General features: G+C 39.6%; 1 protein-coding gene across 1 annotated transcript in view; it reads right to left on the reverse strand.

The window, feature by feature from the left end:
- The window catches only part of bi (T-box transcription factor bifid), a 93891-nt gene that overhangs the window by 48937 nt on the left and 21412 nt on the right, over window positions 1–23542 (reverse strand). The window contains 2 exon segments of the mRNA XM_018456024.1: window positions 5360–5522; window positions 7765–7878. Of these exon segments, the coding sequence (XP_018311526.1) occupies window positions 5360–5522; window positions 7765–7878 (277 nt within the window).

Below are 23542 nucleotides of genomic sequence, written 5' to 3' on the forward strand. Positions count from 1 at the left end.
AGACGAAGCGAGGCGTGGCGTGGCGTGGCGTGGCGTGGCGTGGCGAGGCGAGGCGGCGCGGCGCGAGGCAGATGGGAAATGCTATCTCTCGGATAAGCCGCGTCCCATATCGGTCTATCGCTGAATGTCAACTAACGAACACTACTACAGGCACGTATCCATTACTAAACAAATCACGAGCGCCGTTCGACCGTGCTTCTGTAAGCTCCGCCGCTGGGCGCTGGATAATTAAAGCTGCGAGGCACATTTGATCGAGTTTCGGTCGTTCTCCGTTCGACAGACCGATTGTTCCCCATTTTAATTTTTTTCGGAAAATTGAAAAAGGAATTCACCCCCGTTTTCTCGATGTTTTTTTTTGTCCGCGCGCGTACGCGGATATGGATGCGCCCGCTGTGCAACGCGCTACGACCGGGCGAAAATTGAAAATTGATTTCGAACGGAATTCCGAGCGATATGTCGAGCACGTATCGAACGATACTGAAATTTCGCGCCTATGAAATAGTTTCTCGGCTGTACCTACTTCGCCGGACTATTCATCAGAATGTCATTCGTTGGATGTGGGTCACGATGGACGAGTGTATTTAGATGCGGAAGAAAAACGAAATAAAAGATTATTGCGAACACCATACTAATATTTGAATAGAACAAGATTCATTTTATAGCTGGGAGTTCAGCATTCGTTACATTAGATACCAGAAGAATTATGTAAATACACGGAACATGTCCGCTTTTCGATATGTTGTTCGATAAAAACATCAAATTTTAAGACGTAATATTTTAACGTGTAAGTGTTTCTGCACGAACGCTTCACAAATATCATCCTGACAGACTTGTATGCAAACGACAACGGTGGCTTTGAAAAAATATGATTAATAGATTAGAGAATAATGTCAAAGTAATGAAATCGTTAAAGTACTTGGAGTAAGGGCGATAGGTACCGACTGAAAGTGTCGTCGTACCGAGAAGCTGCAATCGAAGCGAGAGAATGCGTCTAAAAGACAATCTCTAACGTGAAGGAATTGGTCGCTTGTGATTCCAGTATTTCCAGTATTTCGGGTGTCCCGCGGCAAGGCGATTCGCTCGCCAAATCGAACTACTTCATTAGCGGGAAGTCGTAATGATGATAATGCTTCTCAACCGAAAAAGAAAGAGACGATCGCCGACAATTAATAAAGAGTGGCGATATCCGTGAACCTGTATATATCATTGCCAAAGTAAAAATCTCACATCGTACTCATTTTACATAAACAAAATCTATTTTTAAATAAATAGCGATTAAAATAACATGGAATAAATAAATATTGACATTTTCAATCATGAAATTTTATGCCTAATAATTTGTATGAATCTTATATATTTTGCTTTTCTGTCGATTCAAAAGCTAATTATTTTTTTATGACATTTCTTATACGCGTATTATTGCATTTATTTATGGAACGTAGGGTGTATCATGGAACGACATACACTGTTAAATCTACACTGTTAAATCTATAGTGTCAAATTTAACCTACCGTGAGTCGCCACTGCTCCTACTCAATCATGTCGTTATTTTATACTAAAACAATGGTTATATTTGACACTATAGTATTAATTTGATATTGTATAGTGTCAAATTGACATGGTATAGTGTCAAATTTAACTATCATTTTGATAAAAAATAACGATATATTTAGTAGGAGCAGTGGCGACTCACGGTAGGTTATATTTGACACTATAAATTTAACAGTGTATAGTGTCAAATTTAACTTAACGTGAGTCGCCATTGCTCCTACTCAATCATTTCTTTTATACCAAATTTAACAGTGTATATTTTAATACAGATTTAACAGTGTATATTTTAATATATTTCTGCTTTTATTTAAAAAACAGTTCCGCCCCTACGACTTTCATCCTGTCAAATATTCCCACGCCTAATGCTTACTAGCACCTGAAGAAGCGCACGCGGTGTCGCTTTAAAACGGGAGTAACGAGGTCTTTTCAACCGCTGTCGTCGCCAGGATGCCACCAACCGTTCTGGTAACGCACCGTCAGTTTCCTGTTTGCGGTCCTCGACAGCCTTTCACCGATATTTACTCGCGGGCCTAGGTTCTCCCTTAGGCTTGCTCTCGAAGACATCTCGGAAGGACTCGGCCGTAGTGTCTCGTTTTTGTTTGCCACGTTAGGATTTCCCGACAAAAGGCCCGGTGCATCGTCATCCCTTCCTCCCTTCGCGTAACACTAGGATTAGAGTCAAAAGGATATTTGTGCTAATTTTTCGCTTCTTCTCACTTTTCCTTCAAAAGCCTTCAACCGCCTTCCCTAAATAGACAAACGATTAAATCGCTACAAAAATTCAAGTCAAACCCTAAGTCAAGTTTCGTAATGATTCTTTAATTGTTAATCTAATGCTTCTACTTTTTATTATCTTGATAGACTTGTATACGTAGAAAAAGTAGATAACAGCGAATTCTGGATCTGGGAATGCGACATACGTTTTAATGTGTACTGTATAAGGTAAAACTTTTTAAAGCGATTTTAATACTGTTGACACATTGCTATACAAGATAATTATTTAGATGAAAAGATATATTATTTTTTTATAAAGTATATTGGATTTGGAAACCAGTAATAATTTTTGCTTACATTCAATTTGCGCCTACATTTTTTTTCAATGTCATTTCTGTCATATTATACACACACGATTATACACATTAGAGAGTGAAATTGTGATTATGTGATTTGTTCAAACAGCTTTGAGAAAGAAGCCTTTTTAGTCAGTGTAGCACTATTTTGAAAAGATAATATTTAAAATGCAAACTTTTAGTGTAAATTCTTTCTACAGCAACATCCTGGAAAATATTAATCAGACCAAAGTGATTTTCCTAATCAATTTTCTCTTTTGTTTTCTTTAGTAAATCTTCAAAAAATAAACGCATACATAGGATTAGTGATGCATTTCGATACGAGACATCTCGTATCTCGTCTCGACTGTTCTCGTGTCGTTTACCGACAAATTTTACGAGATCACTGACCATCATTTGTTTTTTCACGTCTCGATCTCGTATCGATATCGAGACTAAACTTCGAGAAACGGCACAATAAAATAGCACAATAAAATATATTGAAGATTTTGCGATTTAACTCGTTTTTATATTTTTATTAAACGTACATCTTTACATCTGATTTGTGTACAACGACTTCAAAATGCACTGAGTGCGCATCAGTTCTATTAATAAAAACGCTATTAGTGCGCACTAGTGTATCGAAATGAATTCGCTAAAACTTACAAAAATTCAAAAAACATAGTAATTTATTACATAAAAATTTCTTACTTAGAGGATAGTTTGGTCACTGCTTTTTATTGTTCGTTTTGCTCTGGTTATTTACTCGCTTCATCATCTCAATTATATGTAATTTTTTGTGTATCGCCAATCTCAATTAATCTGTCAATCGAAGAACAGACGATACGAGATAGTTGAAAATCTCGAATATTTCGACATAAAATTCGAGAATCTCGAGAAGCGAGAATCTCAGCTCGTCGAGACGAAAAAATGTTTTCAATTATTTGTTCTTAACGAGAATAAATCTCGATATCGGCATTTTCTCGTCTCGCCTTGTTCGAATGCATCACTACATAGGATAAAAAACCGGGACCCACCGATATACATGTTATTCATACGAAGCTATGTGTTACGTCAACGTAACATTTAGGTTTATTTTTCCCAATTTCATATACGAAAGAAAAACAAATCACGCACTTTTCATTATGCTGATAAGCAACTATCCTCACTTTTCTGAACAAGTTTGTATTCATCGCTTTTATAGACATCGCTTTTGAGATATAGCGTGAAAAAATATATAATCCTTCAAAAGACTCTTCCGAACCAAATCATTCGTAAATCTGGAAAGGGTTGGACCAGGTGAAAAGGGCTGTCATCTATTAGCCGCGGCCAGAAAGGGAGATATTTTCGAGAGGTATTTTCTGGGCTCGTGCACAAACTGGATCCTGTCTCTCTACCGAGGTACAGAGAAAAAAGAAAGAGAGAGAGCCCGTAAGGACGGAAGACGTACGCCCGCTGCCCCATCATACGTTGTAGGTGAACCATGCATAATGTCGTGGCCACATTACCTTTCGACGACAATCTGTTCGTTTGTCCTTGCCTCTCTTTTTCACTCTTCCTATCTAGCTCCTCTTCTCTCTCTCTCTCTCTCTCTCTCTCTCTCTCTCTCTCTCTCTCTCTCTCTCTCTCTCTCCTTCATTCATACATCCTCGTATTCATCTCACTCTCTTATAAGTACTCATTCGCTTTTCTCTCTTCGCGCGAAGACGTGTTTATGCGAGTGTTTACGCATGAAAGAGAAAGAGAGACGTCGAAAGAAAAAAAAGATTAGAAGGAAGAGGAGGGGAGGGGAGAAGAAGAAGAGGAGGCAGAGGAGTGGTTTTAACAAAGGTCGATCTGCCACGCACTGCACGACAGCCAGCCATTGACATCGGGTGGGCTCTGGGTAAGGAGGACTAGATTTCACGAGCCAGCGATGCAAGATCCTTCAAAGGACGCCGACGGGCTGCCGCAAAAAGGATTCGCAAAAAAAAGGACGAGGTATATAGGAAAAGAGACAGAACCACCATAACCGCAGAAAGGGGACAGGCTTCGTCTTTAGTTAATGCTGGCTTCCGCGCACCTCGTGTCGAAAAGAAAGAAAAGACGAGAACGGAGGGGAGGAACTAAGGGGACAGGCGGCCGAGGCTAATAGAGAGAAAGAAGACGAATAAGAGGAGCGCGAAGCGGACGAGAAGCGCGGGGGAAAGAGCGAAACTACTTGACGGCGAAATCCATCGCGATAACTTAATCCCAGGATTACACTGCGGTTAGGTATCCGCGCAGAAATCCGATCGCGCGCGCTTGACGGGGTCCGTCAGGGTCGTTGTGAAGGAACGCGACTGCTCTGTTTCCGGTTTTTCGATCGATTTCGCGAATTTCGGCCTCTTCATTCGTGTATATGCGATTAACGCGAGGATTATTATATACGAACACAAAAGCCGGTATACCTTAAAATTGGATTATTAATTAAGCGAAACATCAGCTCTCTTTATCGTGATATAAAAATGTCACATCTCGATAGATACTTTTTTCCAGATTTGGTATAGAACTAAATAGATCGAATGATATTTATGTTCCATCGATCGTCATCGTTGTGAAAAATTTATCGCGAAAAGTATCACATGCATAGGTATACATCAATTACGGCCGTTTCGCAATTTTGAATCGGCCTGTTACACACGTTTCAGGCAGGTTCAAGTTAGCGATTAATTGCAAACTAAAGGAGTAAGCTTAAGAGTAACTAGTAAGTAAGTAATTGTTTGGTTGGCGTTACGTACAGTACTTACAAAGCCGTGCTTGTCGCTGATGTTGTTGGTGAGCTTGAGTTTGTGGAAGCTCACGACCTTCTGCATCCACTGTTCGCCGCTGCTGGGCGAGTCCGGATGTATATACATCCTCTTCGGCATTTCCGGGTCCGCCTTACCCGCTACCATCCACCTACTGCTCGTAACACGCATAAGAATGTATTAGAAAGTTATCGGAAGCAATTCACCACGTAACATGCCTCAACAACGATGAAGATATCGAGAAATGCTTTTCATCGTTATTTAGGATAAATCGCTCGGATCGAAATGCAGACCATAAAAAATGTCCAATAAGGGGGATAGATTATAATTTATTTCAACATCAATTTTTGTCTCGTAGTTGATTCAGCTCTTATGTCTCGAAACGAAACGAAACAGAGTCTACGGGGAATATTTTTAATTTACGTCCACCATGCCGGAATGAATTATCTAAACTAGATTATAATTCATTGGTTCATTTTTTATTCGACATATCTAGCTAGACTCGACTATAATTTAGAACCGTGCTAATCGTGTTTCCGATAATCGAGCAGATTCCAACAATTTCCTCGCAGGGCAGTGATAACTCGCTTAAGCATCTCTCAACTCAGACGACGAAACCGATGATCTACTATTACGAGCCGAAAGAAGGTTTGAATTGTTTAGTGTTCTTCCTTGGCTCGAGTAGCTCCGACTCGCCGCGAGCATCAACCAGACACGATTGTTGTCTTTTAAGGGAGGCGTGTCCACCGTTCGTATTCTTTCTCGTCGTCGCAGGTGGGTCAAACTCGAACGCAAAGGATCGAAGGAAGAACTCGTCCGACGAGTCCCAAAGTGGCTGCGGTCGCCGACGTGATGTAATCGTTCATTGTGATCTGCGTTTCGATCGTCCGAACATCGGTAACCGAAATGCTTCGTAAGAGTTTTCTCAAGATGGAGAGCGCTAATCAAATCCCTCTGTCGGAATGAGTCGATGTCTGTTGCAAAAAAATTTCCGGTGCCGTGCCGTCGTTGAAAAGTGCGCGAAAGTACGTGAAAGAAATACACGGTTGTTCACTTTTGTAGCTAAGCAAATATTTGCGCTGGGCCAAATTCGAGAGAAACTTTAAATGAAAACGAGCAAATACGCGAGTCATTTTTAAATCACAAGTCGCGATAAATATGATAATGATTATTAATGCGTGATTGTTTAACAAAATGTTTAGAGAACTATAATATTTATTTAGAATGTATATACACGGAAATTTTTGAGAAATACAGAGAAACGAAATTTACGAAGCATCTCGGTTAACTAATGTGAAGGCTTGCGATTCCCATACAAGTCGAAATAATTTCCCATGGGACCGTCCCTTATGTAGCACTTCTGCGAGAGAATCAAACATTCATTATTTTTTTTTTTTTATAAATATTGCTTCGTTCATAAGAATACAAAAAAAAAAGGTATTTACTAATTAAACATTTAAAAACAAATTTTCAATGTATTATCTATAACCGATTTTTCGCACAAAAAATGCAGAAATTCAACGCGGATTTGTTACGCACGGTGGATTGGATTAATCATATTTAAGATCGCGAGAAAAGGTTGCACAGGATTACAAATAATTAAATTATCTTCGACGAGTATGAGGAATTGTTCGCAGCGCACGCTCCACACTTATATTTCAGGAGAGTTTCCTGGTACAGATAGTATAATTCGCGATTGGGACCAATCCAGGATCATTTATTTCAAAATATAATTCCGAAAATTATCTAGAGTACTTTTTATGCCAAAGAAATGTTTAATTAAATGTATCTTCCAAAAAGTTTTCCAGGTATTAACGTATGTAAGAGTTTTAATTTGTAATTAAAAAGAATGATCCAGAATCGCTACGATCTCATAAGATCAAAGTATCACCTGTTGTGAAATTTATATCGGCATTCGTCCGATGCCACGATGTCCATTAGAAGTATGTAGCTAGCCTGCTTGTCTAATCCGAACACCCTCACTTTATACGCGGGAAACATGCGTCTGCGAACAATTTTGCAATCGCAAAAAGACACACCGTACATTAGTTTTGCCGTTCACTGCTAAGTTTTCATTAATGTTCTCCTCGAAAACGGAGAGCCGTGCTTAAAATCAACGTCTTCGGATACGGCGATGTTAATCGGATAACCAATTTTAACGATCTCGACAAGTAGAAAGACATTAATTCTGTTTTACAAATCTATCTGTGTTTAAGAAGATTTTTGAGTATTAAAAGTAAAAAAGATAAAAAAAGATACAGATATCAAGACCGTTGTCGTACATGTTAAGAAATCGTGGTTTAGAAAATACTCAAGATCGTTAACACGAGTTATCCGCGACATTTACATTTTTATGAGTCCACCTTTGTTTTCCCTACCCCACACAAACCCTCTACCTGTTGTGGAACTTGTATCTGTAGTCATCGGCGGCAACAATGTCCAGTAGAAGGATGTACTTGGCCTTGGCATCCAGACCGGAAACTCGAAACTTCATCTGAGGAAACATCTGCCTAGACCCCCGATCAACACGTACACTTCGATTAGATCGGTTGCTCGATTAAACGAGCTAACTTATTGTTAGATTAGATATCATGCAATTTGCAGCCATCGCGCTTTATCTTATTATCGTACGTTAGACTCATATCGCATTTATGTGTTATCCTAGTATAATTTGTGTAATAAAATAAATATAACATTCCCGTGGATGCGCAATAAGAGAGTGCATTTTGATCCAAATTTGATTGGCTGTTCCAGTATGTTTCCACTATTACGCACAATGTTATACACCTATTTTCTTATATCATAATATAATTGACAAAAACATAATATCTGCGCACGTGATCCGAAAATAATTTATCATTATTTCTACAAAATGCAAAAATAATGTGCAATGTATTTCCGACATATAAAAACATTAAATCTTAATTTAGGACACATTTATTCTAGAATTCGCGAAAAGCTCGTCTCTCGCGAGAAATAGTTCCGGCTCGGAGGTCCTCGCTCCTAAAACGAGCTCGAAAGGGATGAAACGCGTGCACTCGCACGAGGAACGTCACGCGGCCGCGAGTCACGTCGGCGACATCTGGTAAATCCTGAAAGGTCGGAATAGAAACGTGCATGAGTCAATCCTGGCCGCTGTCAGACAGCGGACGCGCCGTTGGCTTTCGAGGCGCACGTTCCCTGGAGTAAAAACCGGACCCCGTTCCCCGGGCTTAGAAACCGACGACGGACCGTCAAGATGTGTTCGGCCGAGGTGCGCATGGAGGAATTACATTCACCCGACGAAGAGGAGACTCGAAAGAAAAAGAAAATCTGGAAAATCGTCGCTCGGATTCACGTTTTTCAACAGAATCTAGCCGGTCATGTAACTCGCCGGTTCTACAATGAAAATTACGTGCGACATGTTTTTCTTGAGAAGAGCCACGCATCGAGATTCCATACGAGGGATTACATCGGAGTTGTGCCTATATATCTATCGTCCTGCGCGCACCAATCATGTATAAAAAATAATAAATGTAGTATATAATGCTGTATACTTTTTTGTACCGTAAATGCTTCTTCGAAAAATCTAAAAAATAATATATAATACTTAAAAATACATGCACTTTGATTAATTAGTATCATTATATGTACACTTCAAATCCAAGTGTGTAATAAGCATGCTTTCATATATGTGTATTTTCCATATAAAAATAACACTATATACTATATACTACACGTTTAAATGTATAAGATATATCATACTCGCATCGTTATCATGATTCCAAAATTTTCTTAGTAAAAGTTAATACAATTCAACATCATAATGATTGTAGAAGTAAGATTAAAACGTTACACGTTTATATCATTATATTACAATATACCTATTTATATCTAGCACATAATATATTACCAATAAAATACTTATGTCTATTACAAAAGTGTTCAACATACTATTATTTCCTTTGAAATATGATTCCAAGTTCCATCGCACCGAAATTATAGAATTTTATAAAGATATTTAAGAACCGCTATTATGCTTTCAAACTTGTTGGCACACTTCACAATGTTGAATTTTTTGCAATAAACAATTTCATTACCATGATTAGCTGCTAAGAGTTCATCAAGTTTAAAAAATATATTAACAGACCTCGAGGCATTACGATGTATATATTTAAAGACAACAGTATACAAAATAAGGAGTCTCCATACGTTTAAGCTCTATAAGCTCAGCAATAAACAGTCAGTCATTAATAACAGCAAACAAAGATTTCTAACTCTCTCGATTCTTTGCTTCAATTTAAAGGCAAGGATGTGCTGTGTGTGGTCGATGTATAATAAATTACTGTATAATAAATTACTTTTTCAATAAGTAAACGAATAAAAAGTAAATATTGACTGTAAAAGTCTTTAAACAATAAAATAAAAGCGTCAAGTAATGGAGAAAAATTATTTGATAAGTTTTTCAAATTTATCATAAATACACAGAGACAAAAATGAAATTAATCAACTGTTAGAAAAAAAGATCTCGCGAATAACAACTACCGAATATCGATCGAAGACGATTACCAAGAAGGACCGTTCGTCTCGCGACATCAAAGGTATCACGGGGATTTCTGGTAGCATCTGCCTACTGTATGTCCGTTGAGACATTCTCCGTCGAATTTCGGCGCGAGCGAGGACAGGACAAGATCTCGGCGCATTCGCTCGAGGATAAACGAGCGCCGTTCTCATTCACGTCAAGGAGGACATTAAGCCGGATTATCCGCGCTATGTGAGCCAAAATATCCCGCGGGAGGAGACACGAGAATCCTGCGATGAACGTAAGTGTTGTCGGCGTTGCATCGCTAAGCAAATGCTACGGAACGCTAATATCTATTCGACGACCATGTGATCGCTCGATTGTATAACGCCAAGATATTTTATTTTCGCCTCGCGAAATACGTTATTTCGTTATATCACGTCCGGCCCGTCTTTACAACGGCACTAAATCAATAGTAGGACGAACAAAATAATAATAGGAGTTATGTGCTTGCGTCTTATATAATTCAAAGACGGACAACTTACAATCCGACGGTATTTAACTTAAGAGCAATTAAAAAAACAAAAATGCAGACAGACACGCTACAAATTTCCTAAACGTTTTGCGTGAGCGTCATTATTTTTAATTAATTCACATCAGATTATCAAATTAATCAATGATACGATGCGTTATACTGATCTGTATTTTAAATTGATTAAAAAATCAGTCCGAGACGTGTGTAAACAACCATCTTCTAATATATACGGATATATACATATATTCACAGCTGAATTTAATTGCTGCGAAAATACATAAAAGCGATAAAAAATATATGACACAGAATCTGGACGCAGATATCCAAAATACTAGGACGCGTACGGCGCTACATTATTTGAAGATTACAAACGAGAGTCTTTAAAAAATCAACGGGCGCACTTATATGTTATCACTCTGAAATCACACGCATGATTAAGATTCATCCGGTTGTCTTATGTATCATAGAAGCGGCGCGATGTCGATTTCTCGCGACGTAACGCGACCTTCTTTTCCGTTGTACATAACTCTTAGCTGATATATCTGCTAATGAGTGACAATACGGGTAAACAAATTACGAACCGGTCGTTGTCACCGCAAGAAATTGCTGAAAGCTGTAAATCGTCTGATAAACGCGTCTTTGAGAGATTTCGTTTTCACCGCAGCTCCTTCTTTTCTTAGCCTCCACACTTAACGACGACGTATCGTCACATGAAACGGTCCGATAAGACATTTGCCACCGATCGAAAGCAGCTGTCCGTTTGTCCCGAGTGACATACGACTACCATATTTCCCTGATCCAAATTTGGGGACACACACTGTCGATCGAGACCATCGCTCGTTACGTGTTGTAAATAGGTCAAAGCAACCTAAAGTATAAGCGTGTGTTTCTTCATATGATCTTTTTATAGCTCTTTCTATCTCTAACCCTTTTTTTAAACAGTTTTATATATTTATGTATTAAATACGAAAGTAAAATAAAATTTATTGACACGATATCCGTGTATTATATATTTGTGTGGCGAATGCATCGTCACTGCCTCAGTTGCAATACTGTAAAAGCACGACAAGTATAATTCGGAGAAATGTGCATTCGAAATTCGCGAGAAAAGTATCGTGTACATCGTTTAGTCTGAAGACCGCTTAGCTGTTCGATGTAGGAAAAAAAGGTAAACACGCGAGTCAGTTAGCGAACGAGCGAAATTATGATATAATGACCACCGAAACATTAAAATGATATATAATTATAAAAGTAGCAGCGATGGTGCATCGTAACATATTTTTGACTAGGCCTCGATACAGCTGGAGGCCACGCCGCGAATAATCATACATTTTTTTTATTTTGACACGAATATCATATGCGGTATAAGGAAAGAAAAGGGAAAATCGTATCGATTTCAAAGCGAAGCAAACGAATTCGTCTGGAACAATCTGGAAATAAACAGATTTTCGACTTCGAAGACGGGTCACGAGATTACTTGCGAGACAACGACGAGACACAGATCACTGCCATCTCTTGTCGCGTGCGAACGCGGTGCGTGTATCAGTCATATTGTAATAAAGACCAAACTATTCTCATTGTCAACGAGATATATTCAATTCGATTACATTTAATCCGATCCGCATCCTGTAAAACCCAAACTTGTGTCATTGTTTTAAATGTAAAACTATAACTTAGAACTATAACTGGAACTGTAACTGGAACAACAAAAAATTAATGTCAAAATCAATTGAAGATTTTTTCATAGTATTGTTTATTTTAAATGCTCAACCGGAGAGATAGTTTTCTTCAGAAAAAAAAAGGCATGACATTCCTTAGGAAGCCGAGAAGGCGCCGTTTGAGTTTAATGGCAAGCCTCCTCCCAGTAGATTACGGGAGAGGCTTTCGAAGTCTGAAGACCGAAGCCTTATGGCAGCGACCAAGTCATCAGAAGTATTTATTGGGTACGATCCGTATCCTCATTATCAGTTTTATGTTGCTGTCGGGAAGAACGAGAAATTAGGTGCCAGATCGAGCCGCGTCCGACTATTGTCGACGTCGCGTCAATGTCTATGCCGGTAATAATACTAAAAATTACATCGTAAAGAAAGTGATCGCGCGAACGATAAATCGTATCCAAGAAAATTAAAAGGATTCGGCCGATGATGGTATTCTTTTCTACCATTTCTATTTCGAGATCGAGCAGACCTGCGGTGATAATAAAAATCATGTAATCTTCCGCTATGAAATTTATGTAAATTTCCCAGAGAGCAATATAAATTATACGTAATCCTATTGTTCTCAAGTTTTATCGGAACAAATTAAAATACGATGTAATAATCTCGATATCGAAGTCCATGTTAAAATATTAAGATGGCGTGAAATGAGAAGCCAACGGTGTTCGTTTACTCATTTATATACGGCGCTACGCTTATGTTCTGCGATTATTGCTATTAAATATGTAGAGTGTACGACGACACAATTACATTAGGGAAAACGATAACGACGACCGTGGCGATATTAGATTATGATTGATTTGCGGAGGTATCGCGCAATGAAATGGAATAGAATACAAAATAAAGTGCGACGTAAAACGGGTAACTTTGTCGAGGCACCTGCTCCGTCCGACATTCGATCATCCGGCGTTCCTTCGTCGTTTGTAATTCTTCGTCCCGCTACAATGTTCAAAGGGCTTTACACATAGCAATCTTCCTCTCTTTCTCTCTCCTTCTCAAGTGCACCGCGTCGGTTTATTCCTATACGGCATATGGTATACTTTCATTTTCGAGACTCTCGATCGATCCACAGTGCGCGAACCTATATCACGGATATCATCACTAATAAGTTGTGCGAGATGCTAATCTTTTTAATCGATATATAATTTATGCCTTATTCTCTCCGCACACAATGATCGTGATGATCACGATGATCGCAATTAACGATCAATCGGATAGACTCATTCTTTTTATAACGGTGTATAATCCTGTCAGATTAATTGTTACTTTAAATCTATGTGTCTCACATAATTTAACTAAAATTAGCATATGCAAATACGTTTAATTAATTGCACGTTATATAAATATTAATTATGCATATAGATATATTAATTATATGTGCAGAAATACGTGACATGTATTTTCATCATTTTGTTTCTTCATTTCGATCATTTCAACTTATATATACGAGTATATGTTACCGAAACTTCTCTTTCTCTCTCCCCTAATTCTTTTCTCTCTCTCTCTCTCTCTCTCTCTTTTCTTTAAGTATATCATTTTCACATGCTCTTTGTAATTATTATAATTATTGCTTCTTATAATCCCTTTATTTTTTTTTATATATTATTTTTGTATTATGTTTGTATTCATTGTTTTTATTCTCTTTTTCTTTATATGTTCTTAGAGCGCTCTTGCTCTAAAATCTTGATAAACGATTTATCTATACACAAAAAGAACGGTTTTGTTGAAATACTTATCTAAAAATTTAGATACAAATCTGAAAATAATTTTGTTTAGACCATTAAAATAATTATATAGGACGCTTAAACTGCAATGATTGTTAGAATGTTAAAACCTTTTGTAGTATTGTAATCAATATTTAAGCGTTTAACATAAATATTTTGATCCAACAAAATTATTTTCAGACCTGTATCCAGCTAAATTTTTAGATATTTCAGTCTTACTTTTTCCGTCTCTCTCTCTCTCGCTGTCTCGTTCTCTTGCCGCATTTTGCATCGCGCACGCGGAAGTGGTTTGCCAGTTTCGGGTTTAACCACAGAGGTGCACTTCCGGAACACCCAGTATACATCCATCCCCGGTACTGCGCTTTTCGTGGTGTACGGCAGGTGGAAGAGAGATCGCTTCCACGAAACCTCAGGAGCCCGCGGTGATGTGCAAGAGCAAGACAACGACGAGACGACGCGATGCGACGCGACGAGCGTAGCGTGCACATGCATCCTCTCATCGTCGACACGGCATACACACATATGCGCGCGTCTCTCCTCTTCTCTCACGCGGTGACATTGCGTGAGCTTTCCTCGTCGTCCCACTGAAACCTTCGCTATCCTTCTCTCCCTTCTCACGTATTTGTTTCTCGAACGGCGCTAATTTTCGGCGTTACGGCTCTATCACCAGGGCCCGATCTAAACGCGCGGCAGCCTCGGGCGTTCTTTCGATGTTTCGTGCCGACCCTATGGCTTCTGCCTCGTTAACAAGAGATGGAGAAACGTCGGAGAAACGGTTGCACACCGATTGAATATACGTATATCGCACACATGCATACACTGCTTTGCTCGACAAATCCTTCGCTGCGTCGATTTTCTATAGTCGCGATGATCGCCGATTGTTAATACAGCGAAACGTGAAATAACTCCTCGTTGAATAATTGATCACAAATGTTCGGCAAAAGTAAGAAAGGGAGACAGAGTGTTTCACAAAGATTAATTTTCTCTCACATACATTAAGGTTATTAAAAAAAGAAACCCCAAATTTTCAGTTGTTGGTATTAACCTTCGAGTAAGTATGTAGTAGGATATCTGAGCATCCAAGGCATAGTTTTTTTTAAATATTTCCTACTTTTCCTATTTTAACAACAGAGCTCATCGATTTAGTATCTTCCTATTAATGATTACTTGACAGATTAAAGTAGTAGTGGCTCATCGATATTGAAACAGTAAACAATAATAGAGCATCAAACATGCTGGGAGTGCTGTGAACACCTCACCTACCCACTTGTGTTTCCTTTTTATAAAAATAATCTTATTTTTCTTTTATTTTTGTTGCTTTATTTCAATTCTATAAAACAAAATTTAAGTTTATGTTTTTTTAATTCAAACATTAACTGTTTTACATATTTTTATCATTAAAATATCCATTTCTTGTAAAAAAATTAACAATTACTGTATCTTTTATTTCGCTACTTATTCTATCAATTCGGTATTCTTCAACTTGATATTTTTATTACGTTGTAATGACAATTTTGTACGATTTATGTTTTATGGTACTATTTATAATAGTATCAGAATAATTGTATTTTTTTTGGTCTGAGTTGTGTTTTTTTAATAATAATGGTTAATGATATAAAACGGAAAAATCCGTGACTTATAAAAACACCGTTCTGGAAAAAAAATTAAAAAGTGTTGTCCAGAAGTGTTAAACTCCATTATTTTTACATTTCTCTATCTCATTAGAGTATAACTAATGTAAATTTAATTAAAATATAATATTCGAGTAAAAAATACAATTATAAAAATAAAAACTTTGTGTGCGTGTGTGTGTGTGTGTGTGTGTGTGTGTGGGGAGGGGGTATCCCACCTACCTACTTGCGTTTCAAACTTCACCTACCTACTCAAAGGTTAATAATATTTAATCATCTATAATTCTTCCTTTTTCTCTCTCTATATCATCTATTCTCTCTCGGTCATCCATTCTTTCTTATAACTTATATAATGGAAAAAAAAAGAAGAATAAAGAAACTTCTTTCACATAAAATTCTTGAGCAAAAGTGGTTCCTATGAAACAATCTCATTCGTACAAGTATCGTAGTTATGTAAATCTGAGAGTCTTGTTGAGCGGACATAAATAAGAAGAGAGAGAGAGAGAGAGAGGGGGGAGCCGCTCCTCACGAAATCTCTTATGATATTGTTGATGAGTAATGACAACAAAAATCGGAGAGAAAAGGGACGACGCAAGCAGACAGGTGCATGTGCTGTTGCTATTGCCGTTGCTGTCTCTTCACTGTGTGAGAGTCGCGCCGATATCTCGATAGAGATACTGCATCCGCCGTCGGTTCGATGAAACCTATCGCGAATTTACGACACGGACGAATGCGTGATAGGTGTATCATCGTTCTATGTAATAGAATGAATGTACGAGAAAGAGAGAGAGAGAATGAATGAATGAATGAATGAATCGCACACCTTATTTACTACAGTTGATTCACGCACACTGGTTTCGCGCTTCCGACATTTTTCCATAAGTGCGAACGCACTATTAAGGAAGAAAGCAGAAGGATAAAGATGAATAAACAAACGCGAGAATGACTATTAAATGATCTAAATATATTTTAAAAAACGCGTCAATATTTTTATACGTATCCAAGAAAACAAAAGCTATACTTTATTTATGTAACTTATCGTGATTGTACAAATGCAACTTTTACTGATTTATAAATTTCCGAAGCTCGAATGGGATTTTCTTTATCTCTTTTACGCTGCAATTAAGAAAGGCCTCGAGCCCTTCACGTGCGCGGTTTCTTTCGCGGCGCTGGCTGAGAAATTCAAACAACGTGCCGATGGAACGTTACGACTTTGCGCGACTAATCGTTACGATTTCTCTGGGTCGTGGCCGGAGGCCGTAGAAAAAGAAGCCTCGTTATTAGCCTGGCGAGAACGAGCTCCCCGGTAAGGCGTAACGATGCGGCTCGGCGCGGCGCGGCGGACGGATAATGCTCGTCGTCCGGCAACTGTAACGCGCATACCCGTCGCATCGCTTTTATGCAGCATGCAGCGCGCCAAAGAGCTTGGACCGATTCTCCCCCTCCCCCTCCCCGTCTCCATCGTTCACGCACTTATCGATAAATCGAAAGGGGGGAATCGTTATTTACGGTGCGTCATTACACACGACGGGGACGCGCCACCGAAAGAATCCCGCGCAACCCGGTAGCTTTAAGTTAATTTATTTTATCGCTAAGAGCGCGCTGCGCGCCCACCGATGATTTGCTCTCGCGACCCTTTCGCATGCCCATTTATTTCTCTCTCTCCGCCAATCTCTTATACCGCTCCTTATCGCCTTTCTCTCCTTCTTCAACTTCTCGTCGATCTCTGCCCACGTAACGGGTGACACGCGAATAATAGACGCGGTACATATAAAAGTCCTCCCCCGTGAGTTTATTATTTTATTAGGAGATTATTAGTCGATTGAGTAACTTTTTTCTTTCAACACTGCTAGACGTCTCCTGTTTGAAACAAAAGTTCGCATGAACGAAAAAAAAATAACGATTTTGTTGCAGTGTCTAAAAAAGTCAGATACAGATCTGAAATTCATTCTGTTGAATCATCATCAAAATAATTACGTAGATGTTCAAGCTCGGTTGTTATACAAGGTGTAACTGAAATAACGTCCACTAATCATACAGTACTATTCCTAATAAAAAACTGAGTCGAACAGTCCTTTACTATTTTGCAATTTTCGCAATAGTTAACGAGATATTAATTTCTAAATGCCGAATAAACGGGTAAAATCGATGTATAAGACAATTTTGAGATATCTTTCCGTGTTCTTTGTGAAATATTTTGAAGATTTTTCTTAAAGAACTCTTAAAGATATCTTAAAGCTGTCTTATACATCGATTTTAGACACTTTGCTCAGGGTAACTAAAAAAAAATACTGCGAAAATTGCAAAATGATAGAGGACTTTTCGTCTCACAATCAGTTTTTTATTAGGAATAGCACTATATGATTAGTGGACGTTATTTCAGTTACATCCTGTATAGAATGTCAAAACTTTTTGTAGCATTACTTATGCTTGCATCTTTTCCGTAATTAGAATCAATCAACAATTTCTATGCGAATTATACATATGTCTCGTCGATATGAAAGTCTGCAAGACTTTAATAAAAATTCCCTATCGAAGATAATGTCGAAGATCACACATCAACGACTTGTTCCTCCTTCTCTACTCTTTCTTCCGGAAGCACCAGTTGCAAGGACACGGTTCATCGTATCTTTCACGCTTTCCAAGGTAAGAAGCATATAAAGTATAGGTTTAAGAAACCGTACGACTCTGCGCAAAAGAGACACCGCGTCGAGGAAATTAAAAAATCCTCCCGAACTACACCGTAAATCAGCCACGTCGCAAACATCGTTCCCCTCTTCATCCCGATTCCCGATGAATCAATCGCGCCATATATTACAAAATTATCGCGTGCACTTCCAGCGTCGTTATTTTAATCTGCTTACGCTGTTACGTCCCGCAAATTTATCGACACGTCTCATAACGATACGCAAACCGTTCTTCTCGGCACATTTCAACTTCAGGAGGAAGCAAAACACACACCGGAAAAGATCGGAGAAGAGTGCAGCGAGGTGAACAGAAGGAGACGAGGAGAGGAGACTTTATGGGACGACCAAGGGCAGGACACAAATCTATTCGTGAACTGAGAGTAAAAAAAAGATGCTCTTCCTTGCAAGAAGAGCAAGGAGAGGAAAGAGTCACCTCTCCGCCACCTTCCTCTCCTATCCTCCATCTTCTCCTCCTTCTTACCGCCCTGTTCACTCCTCTCGACTGCGCGAGACTCTTGTCGAACAAATCGGTACAAACGATCGTCGTAAAGCAGTTAAGGCCGAGTTTATATACGCCTTTCTACCGTAGGGCCCCGCGTACAGGGCTCCAAAGAGATGAGCGAGCGCGATAGGGAAACCGATAGTCGCCGTTCTCTGGCATCGCCAGGGTTTTGAGAGCTTCTCCCTTCATCCTGCAGCCGCATCTCCTCTCACAGGAACCCCCGCAGCGAGGAACTTTTTTAACCGGATCCGAGAGAGGAGGATCGACGGAACATACCGAAGTCGAGTCTCCACCAAAAGTTTCTCCGAATCTTTCGTCCTTTTTATTACGGGCGCGATTTAGATGAGATGGAAAAGCGTCGCATACGTCTTTGTTTTCTGAATTTGAAATCAAAAAAATTATTTCACATCTCGCAGCTTTTGTGATTTTTTTAAAACTGCATTAACGATCTTTATATTTTATAATATAATAATTCTTTAAGATAAAGATCATCTATTTCAGTACTCTGAAATTTTGTTTGGTACATGTACGACTTTGAGGGGAAAAACTATAGCATGACGTTATACAGCGCGAAATTAAGATCTTGGAAGGAAATAAGAGGATATATACTTATGTATATATCGAGTGCTAAACGGACTCTCATCACTTCCTGCTGCTTCGAAGGACAGCGAGCAAAAGTTTTGTGGTCGAGAAGACTTCGTGGTAGCTCCGGTATAATTCCGGGCGTTTATGACTTGCCAAGAACAAATAATAATTTAGTGGGCGTCTCCCGGCCTTCACCCCCTGCTCGGAGAAGCAGAAATCCCTCTTCTCTCTCCCTCGACAAACCCCATTCTCGCCGACCACACTGTATAAATAACGAGTGGCGCCAGCCGAACTTCCACTGTTACATTATCTCTTATGGTTTACACGCTATAGGGCACGCCACGGCCATCATTATATCTCTCGTCTTCGCTCCATGCGTGCGCGCCACACAACCGCGTGCGTGCGTGTGCGTGTGTGAGCGCGGAGACTCTCCACGTCGTGATCTCGCCATGCGGCCGTCCCTGTAGGATTTCTTATTAGTCCTCTTCAACTCAGGTGTGAGAAACTCGGAGAACTCGGCTCGATCGTAATGACGCACGATCGATTACGTACCGGGTGTCGTAAATTTACAACCGTTATAAAATATGACGACGATCATTGTGACGTGAAAGAAAAAAAATTTGTTATTAAAATTAACACACACGATATTTCGCATGCTTTCCCGATTTTTTTTCTTCGTTTCTGTATTTTCTCCGCGGCGCATGAAATAACAAACCGACGGTGTTAATTATTTGATGTTGGCAGGTATTAAATAAAGAAGAGAATAATGTATATTGATAGTACAAGATAGTACGGATGTTTCTATGGCTTTTGAATTAATAGAAGACTGCTACAAGTGGGGTAACCATGTCCCGTCATGTCCCGTGCAGCGTGTAGCGGCAGCTGGTGAATGGCGCGAGGTACCTATTAAAGTCTTCCAGATAAAGCGCGAGATTAACTTGCCCGCATACGATTGCTAATTAATCAGACCCAGCTTGTCGCTGCCGGCTTAATATCGTGCTTGTGATGTTCGCGTAGACTAACATTTGCACGAAGCACGATCCCGCGACACTTGAGCTGATCGATCTTTACTTGTAATGACAAATGCAAATGAAAACGTAGATTGATTCAATCGACAATCAAAAATAAATTTCCTTCCACACTCATGTGCAAAATAATGAATAGAAGGTCGTAATTTCCGAGAAAGTTGTGGATCGAGTGACTCAATTAATGAGAGAGACTTTTAGGCCACGCTCATTTCCGCGAAGAATTTTTGCAGGAAGATAACGACGTTCCAAAATAAGTCGCTAAAAAAATGATGAATGCGGGAAAGCGCTGTCGTGGAATTCAACATCTTGTTTCACCCTGGCATTTCACATTGAATTCACACTTTCCACGCCGTGAGAAAGGGGTTGACTCGCGCGTCACATTCAAGTGGCGTAGGTTAGGCCGAAGGCGAAGAAGACGCCCGTAACAGCTTTCTATTTGCATACTACCGCCTCCCCGCGTTTTCATCCGCAAGACCCTCCCCTCCTTTCGACACCACCGTTATTTGCATTCAGAAATTGGCCGTCGACCGCACAGCGATCTCCTTCCTTCCTGCCTACCACGCCACTACGTATCTCACGTTCTCTCCCTTCGTTGGTCTTGCCTTCGGAAATTTTGAATGAGCTACCAACTCGGCTGGTGAGATACAAGACTGTGAGATCCATTTACTTTACGGTGAGATACAGTGTCACCTTTAATTATTTTAAAAGTCAAAGTAATAAGAGTATCAATTAATTAACCAACACACGTTCAACCCTTTCAAAAGCATTTCATAGGCTTTATATTGTATACAAACAAGATTTAATCCCTCAATAGAGTCTGAGTATATTTGTTTTGTAAAATATGTATACGTATATGTATTACGTATAATATTAGTATTTCTAAATTATCTAATAGAGTACAATATGTCTAGAGATATGTATCTGTTTTAATTAAATTTATCATCTACTCTCGCGATATAATTAAAATGTTCAACCAATCATAACCCGTTTTTCTTGAATATTTATAGCTCTTATAAATGTATTTATGCGAATAACGCTGAGTTTTAAAAAGTTTGTTTTTATCGTTAGAAAAATATACTCATTTTAACAAACGCAGAGAGAGTCTGCCGATTTTTTCAAATGCCCCTTTTATCCCTTGGCTGAATCGAAGAATATTCTTCTAGGATATATTATCCAAATTGAGTTTTAACGCGGCAACTGTAACGGGGCGAAGAAAAAAAGACGAGGATTCCGTTGGACGCAAGAAACTATAATTATCCCCCTTCCGTGTACATATCAGTCCCGACAGTTTATATTTCGTAATTATAAAAATGAACGCGCGCTATGTCCATCAAGATTTAAACCAGCTGTAATGCACGTAATACGATGCCGGTAAAGCCGGCTATTAACGCGCCGCGTTGTTATACATTCGTGCGATACGAGCAGCGTGCCGTGCGAGTCGAGGCGAATGCGATGCGCGATGCGCGATGCACAGAGGAAATGTGTCGCGAAGCGCTTAATTAGATACTTCATGGACGCACCTATCGTGTTCAAGGACCGATAACGTTACACGTTTTATCGTAAACTCGAGCTGATCCGCGCGTCATCGGCGATTCTCTATTTCGTTATCGAACGTGACCATCGTCAACCACAATTTTGGACCAATTGTCCGTGTCTCGTTTTTCCCTTTTACCGTTCAGACTCGTTCAGATAACAACGCTTTGCATTCCGTCCTGACAATGTGCATTCGAATGATTCGAGACATTCTCGGGACTTTACCCTCGACATTAATCGAGAAGACTGTCACTCATCCAACGTCGATGCTCTGTTAAATTCGAGCGGGCCCGCTTTCAACGTATCCCATCGAGTTTGAAGCGAGCGTCGAAAAAGATGATCTCGACGTATCGCGAGAGGATAATAGGTATCGTGCTCTCTACTGACGGATAATAAAGCTCTCGCACCTGTTTGAGGCGCACGTCAGATCGCAATCGCCGTTTAATCCCGCCGTTCCAACGCAACGCCGAGAACGAGCAACGTGCCGCGGCAACTTTAAATTAATATATTCCCGCGGAATTCGATCTGATAACGTCTATCCGATCACCTCTTTCCCGCGGCTCGATAACGTGTACATCATACACGCAGCAGCGCCGATCGATCAAGATCCAGCAGCGCAACTGGCAAGTTGCCGTAAAAGTTAACGTGCGTTTTTACGAAATTATTATGTGGCGTAACGTGAGGAAGGGCTAAAGTTACACACATCACACATCAAATTTATGAATCGTTACCATTGGCAACGTATCGAATACACGCGTAAATGCCCGAGATATCATTTCACCGATGTTCATCATTTCGCAACGTAAATTGTTGCCGAGATCCCGCCGCGTCGCCGCGCCTTCCTACAGCGTGTATTAACAAATTTTCTAACTTCTATGCTTGTGGAATTTTCCGCCACAAAGTGTCGCGAGATCGCATGCGAGCAAGGTTCTCTCTCTCTCCATGTGACTGTCCTCCTCGTGTGACACCGATTTATCGCGATCGGTGAACGCGGTCGACCCTTCCGCGTATATGATATCTCGTGATTCCGTGCTATTTGCGTTTTATTCCGGCCTTTATCACGTACACATCTACTTAAAGCGCGGCCTTAAAGACGATACATCCTGACGTAGACGGCATAATATCGTTCGACACAATAACTGTACGGCGATAATTTGATGCAACGTATCCTACAAAGAATGAGAATTTATGACGCGCGCATAAGCGCGTACTGCGCAACAGTAGCCTCGAACTTGTATTCACCTGTATTTTTATTGTAGACTGCTCTGAAAAACGTCGCGCACAAGCAAATCGCGAACACGATTATTCCCATATCCATGATGGATGTCGCACTTTATGCGCAAATGCATCACCGTGACAATGCAGTGTATTTAACGCCTCATTACCTCGCCGCATGCTAATATATTCGCAATAACCTTCCGGTACGTGGCATTGACTATCAATTGCAAGTAGTAATTTCTGTACGTTCATCACCTTGAGAAATTTTCATTCGACAATGAATTTTAAGACATGATTTCAATAGCAGGAATTATATCTAATAAATGACATGACATAGTAACAACGTGTGTCCAATAATAAATATGACAGGGAAGTGATCGGTGAAATATTGAGAATACTTTCATCAACATACAGATCTCGAGATCGACAGGCAGTAACAGGCGTAAATAAAATTTCTTTACCTCCTCTACTTTTTATATTTTCATAAAAGCCGTATTTTTTTCTACCTCGGAATA

The sequence above is a fragment of the Mycetomoellerius zeteki genome, unplaced genomic scaffold, assembly GCF_001594055.1.
Source record: "Mycetomoellerius zeteki isolate Tzet28-1 unplaced genomic scaffold, Tzet1.0 scaffold53, whole genome shotgun sequence".
In the NCBI taxonomy this organism is placed as follows: Eukaryota; Metazoa; Arthropoda; class Insecta; order Hymenoptera; family Formicidae; genus Mycetomoellerius; species Mycetomoellerius zeteki.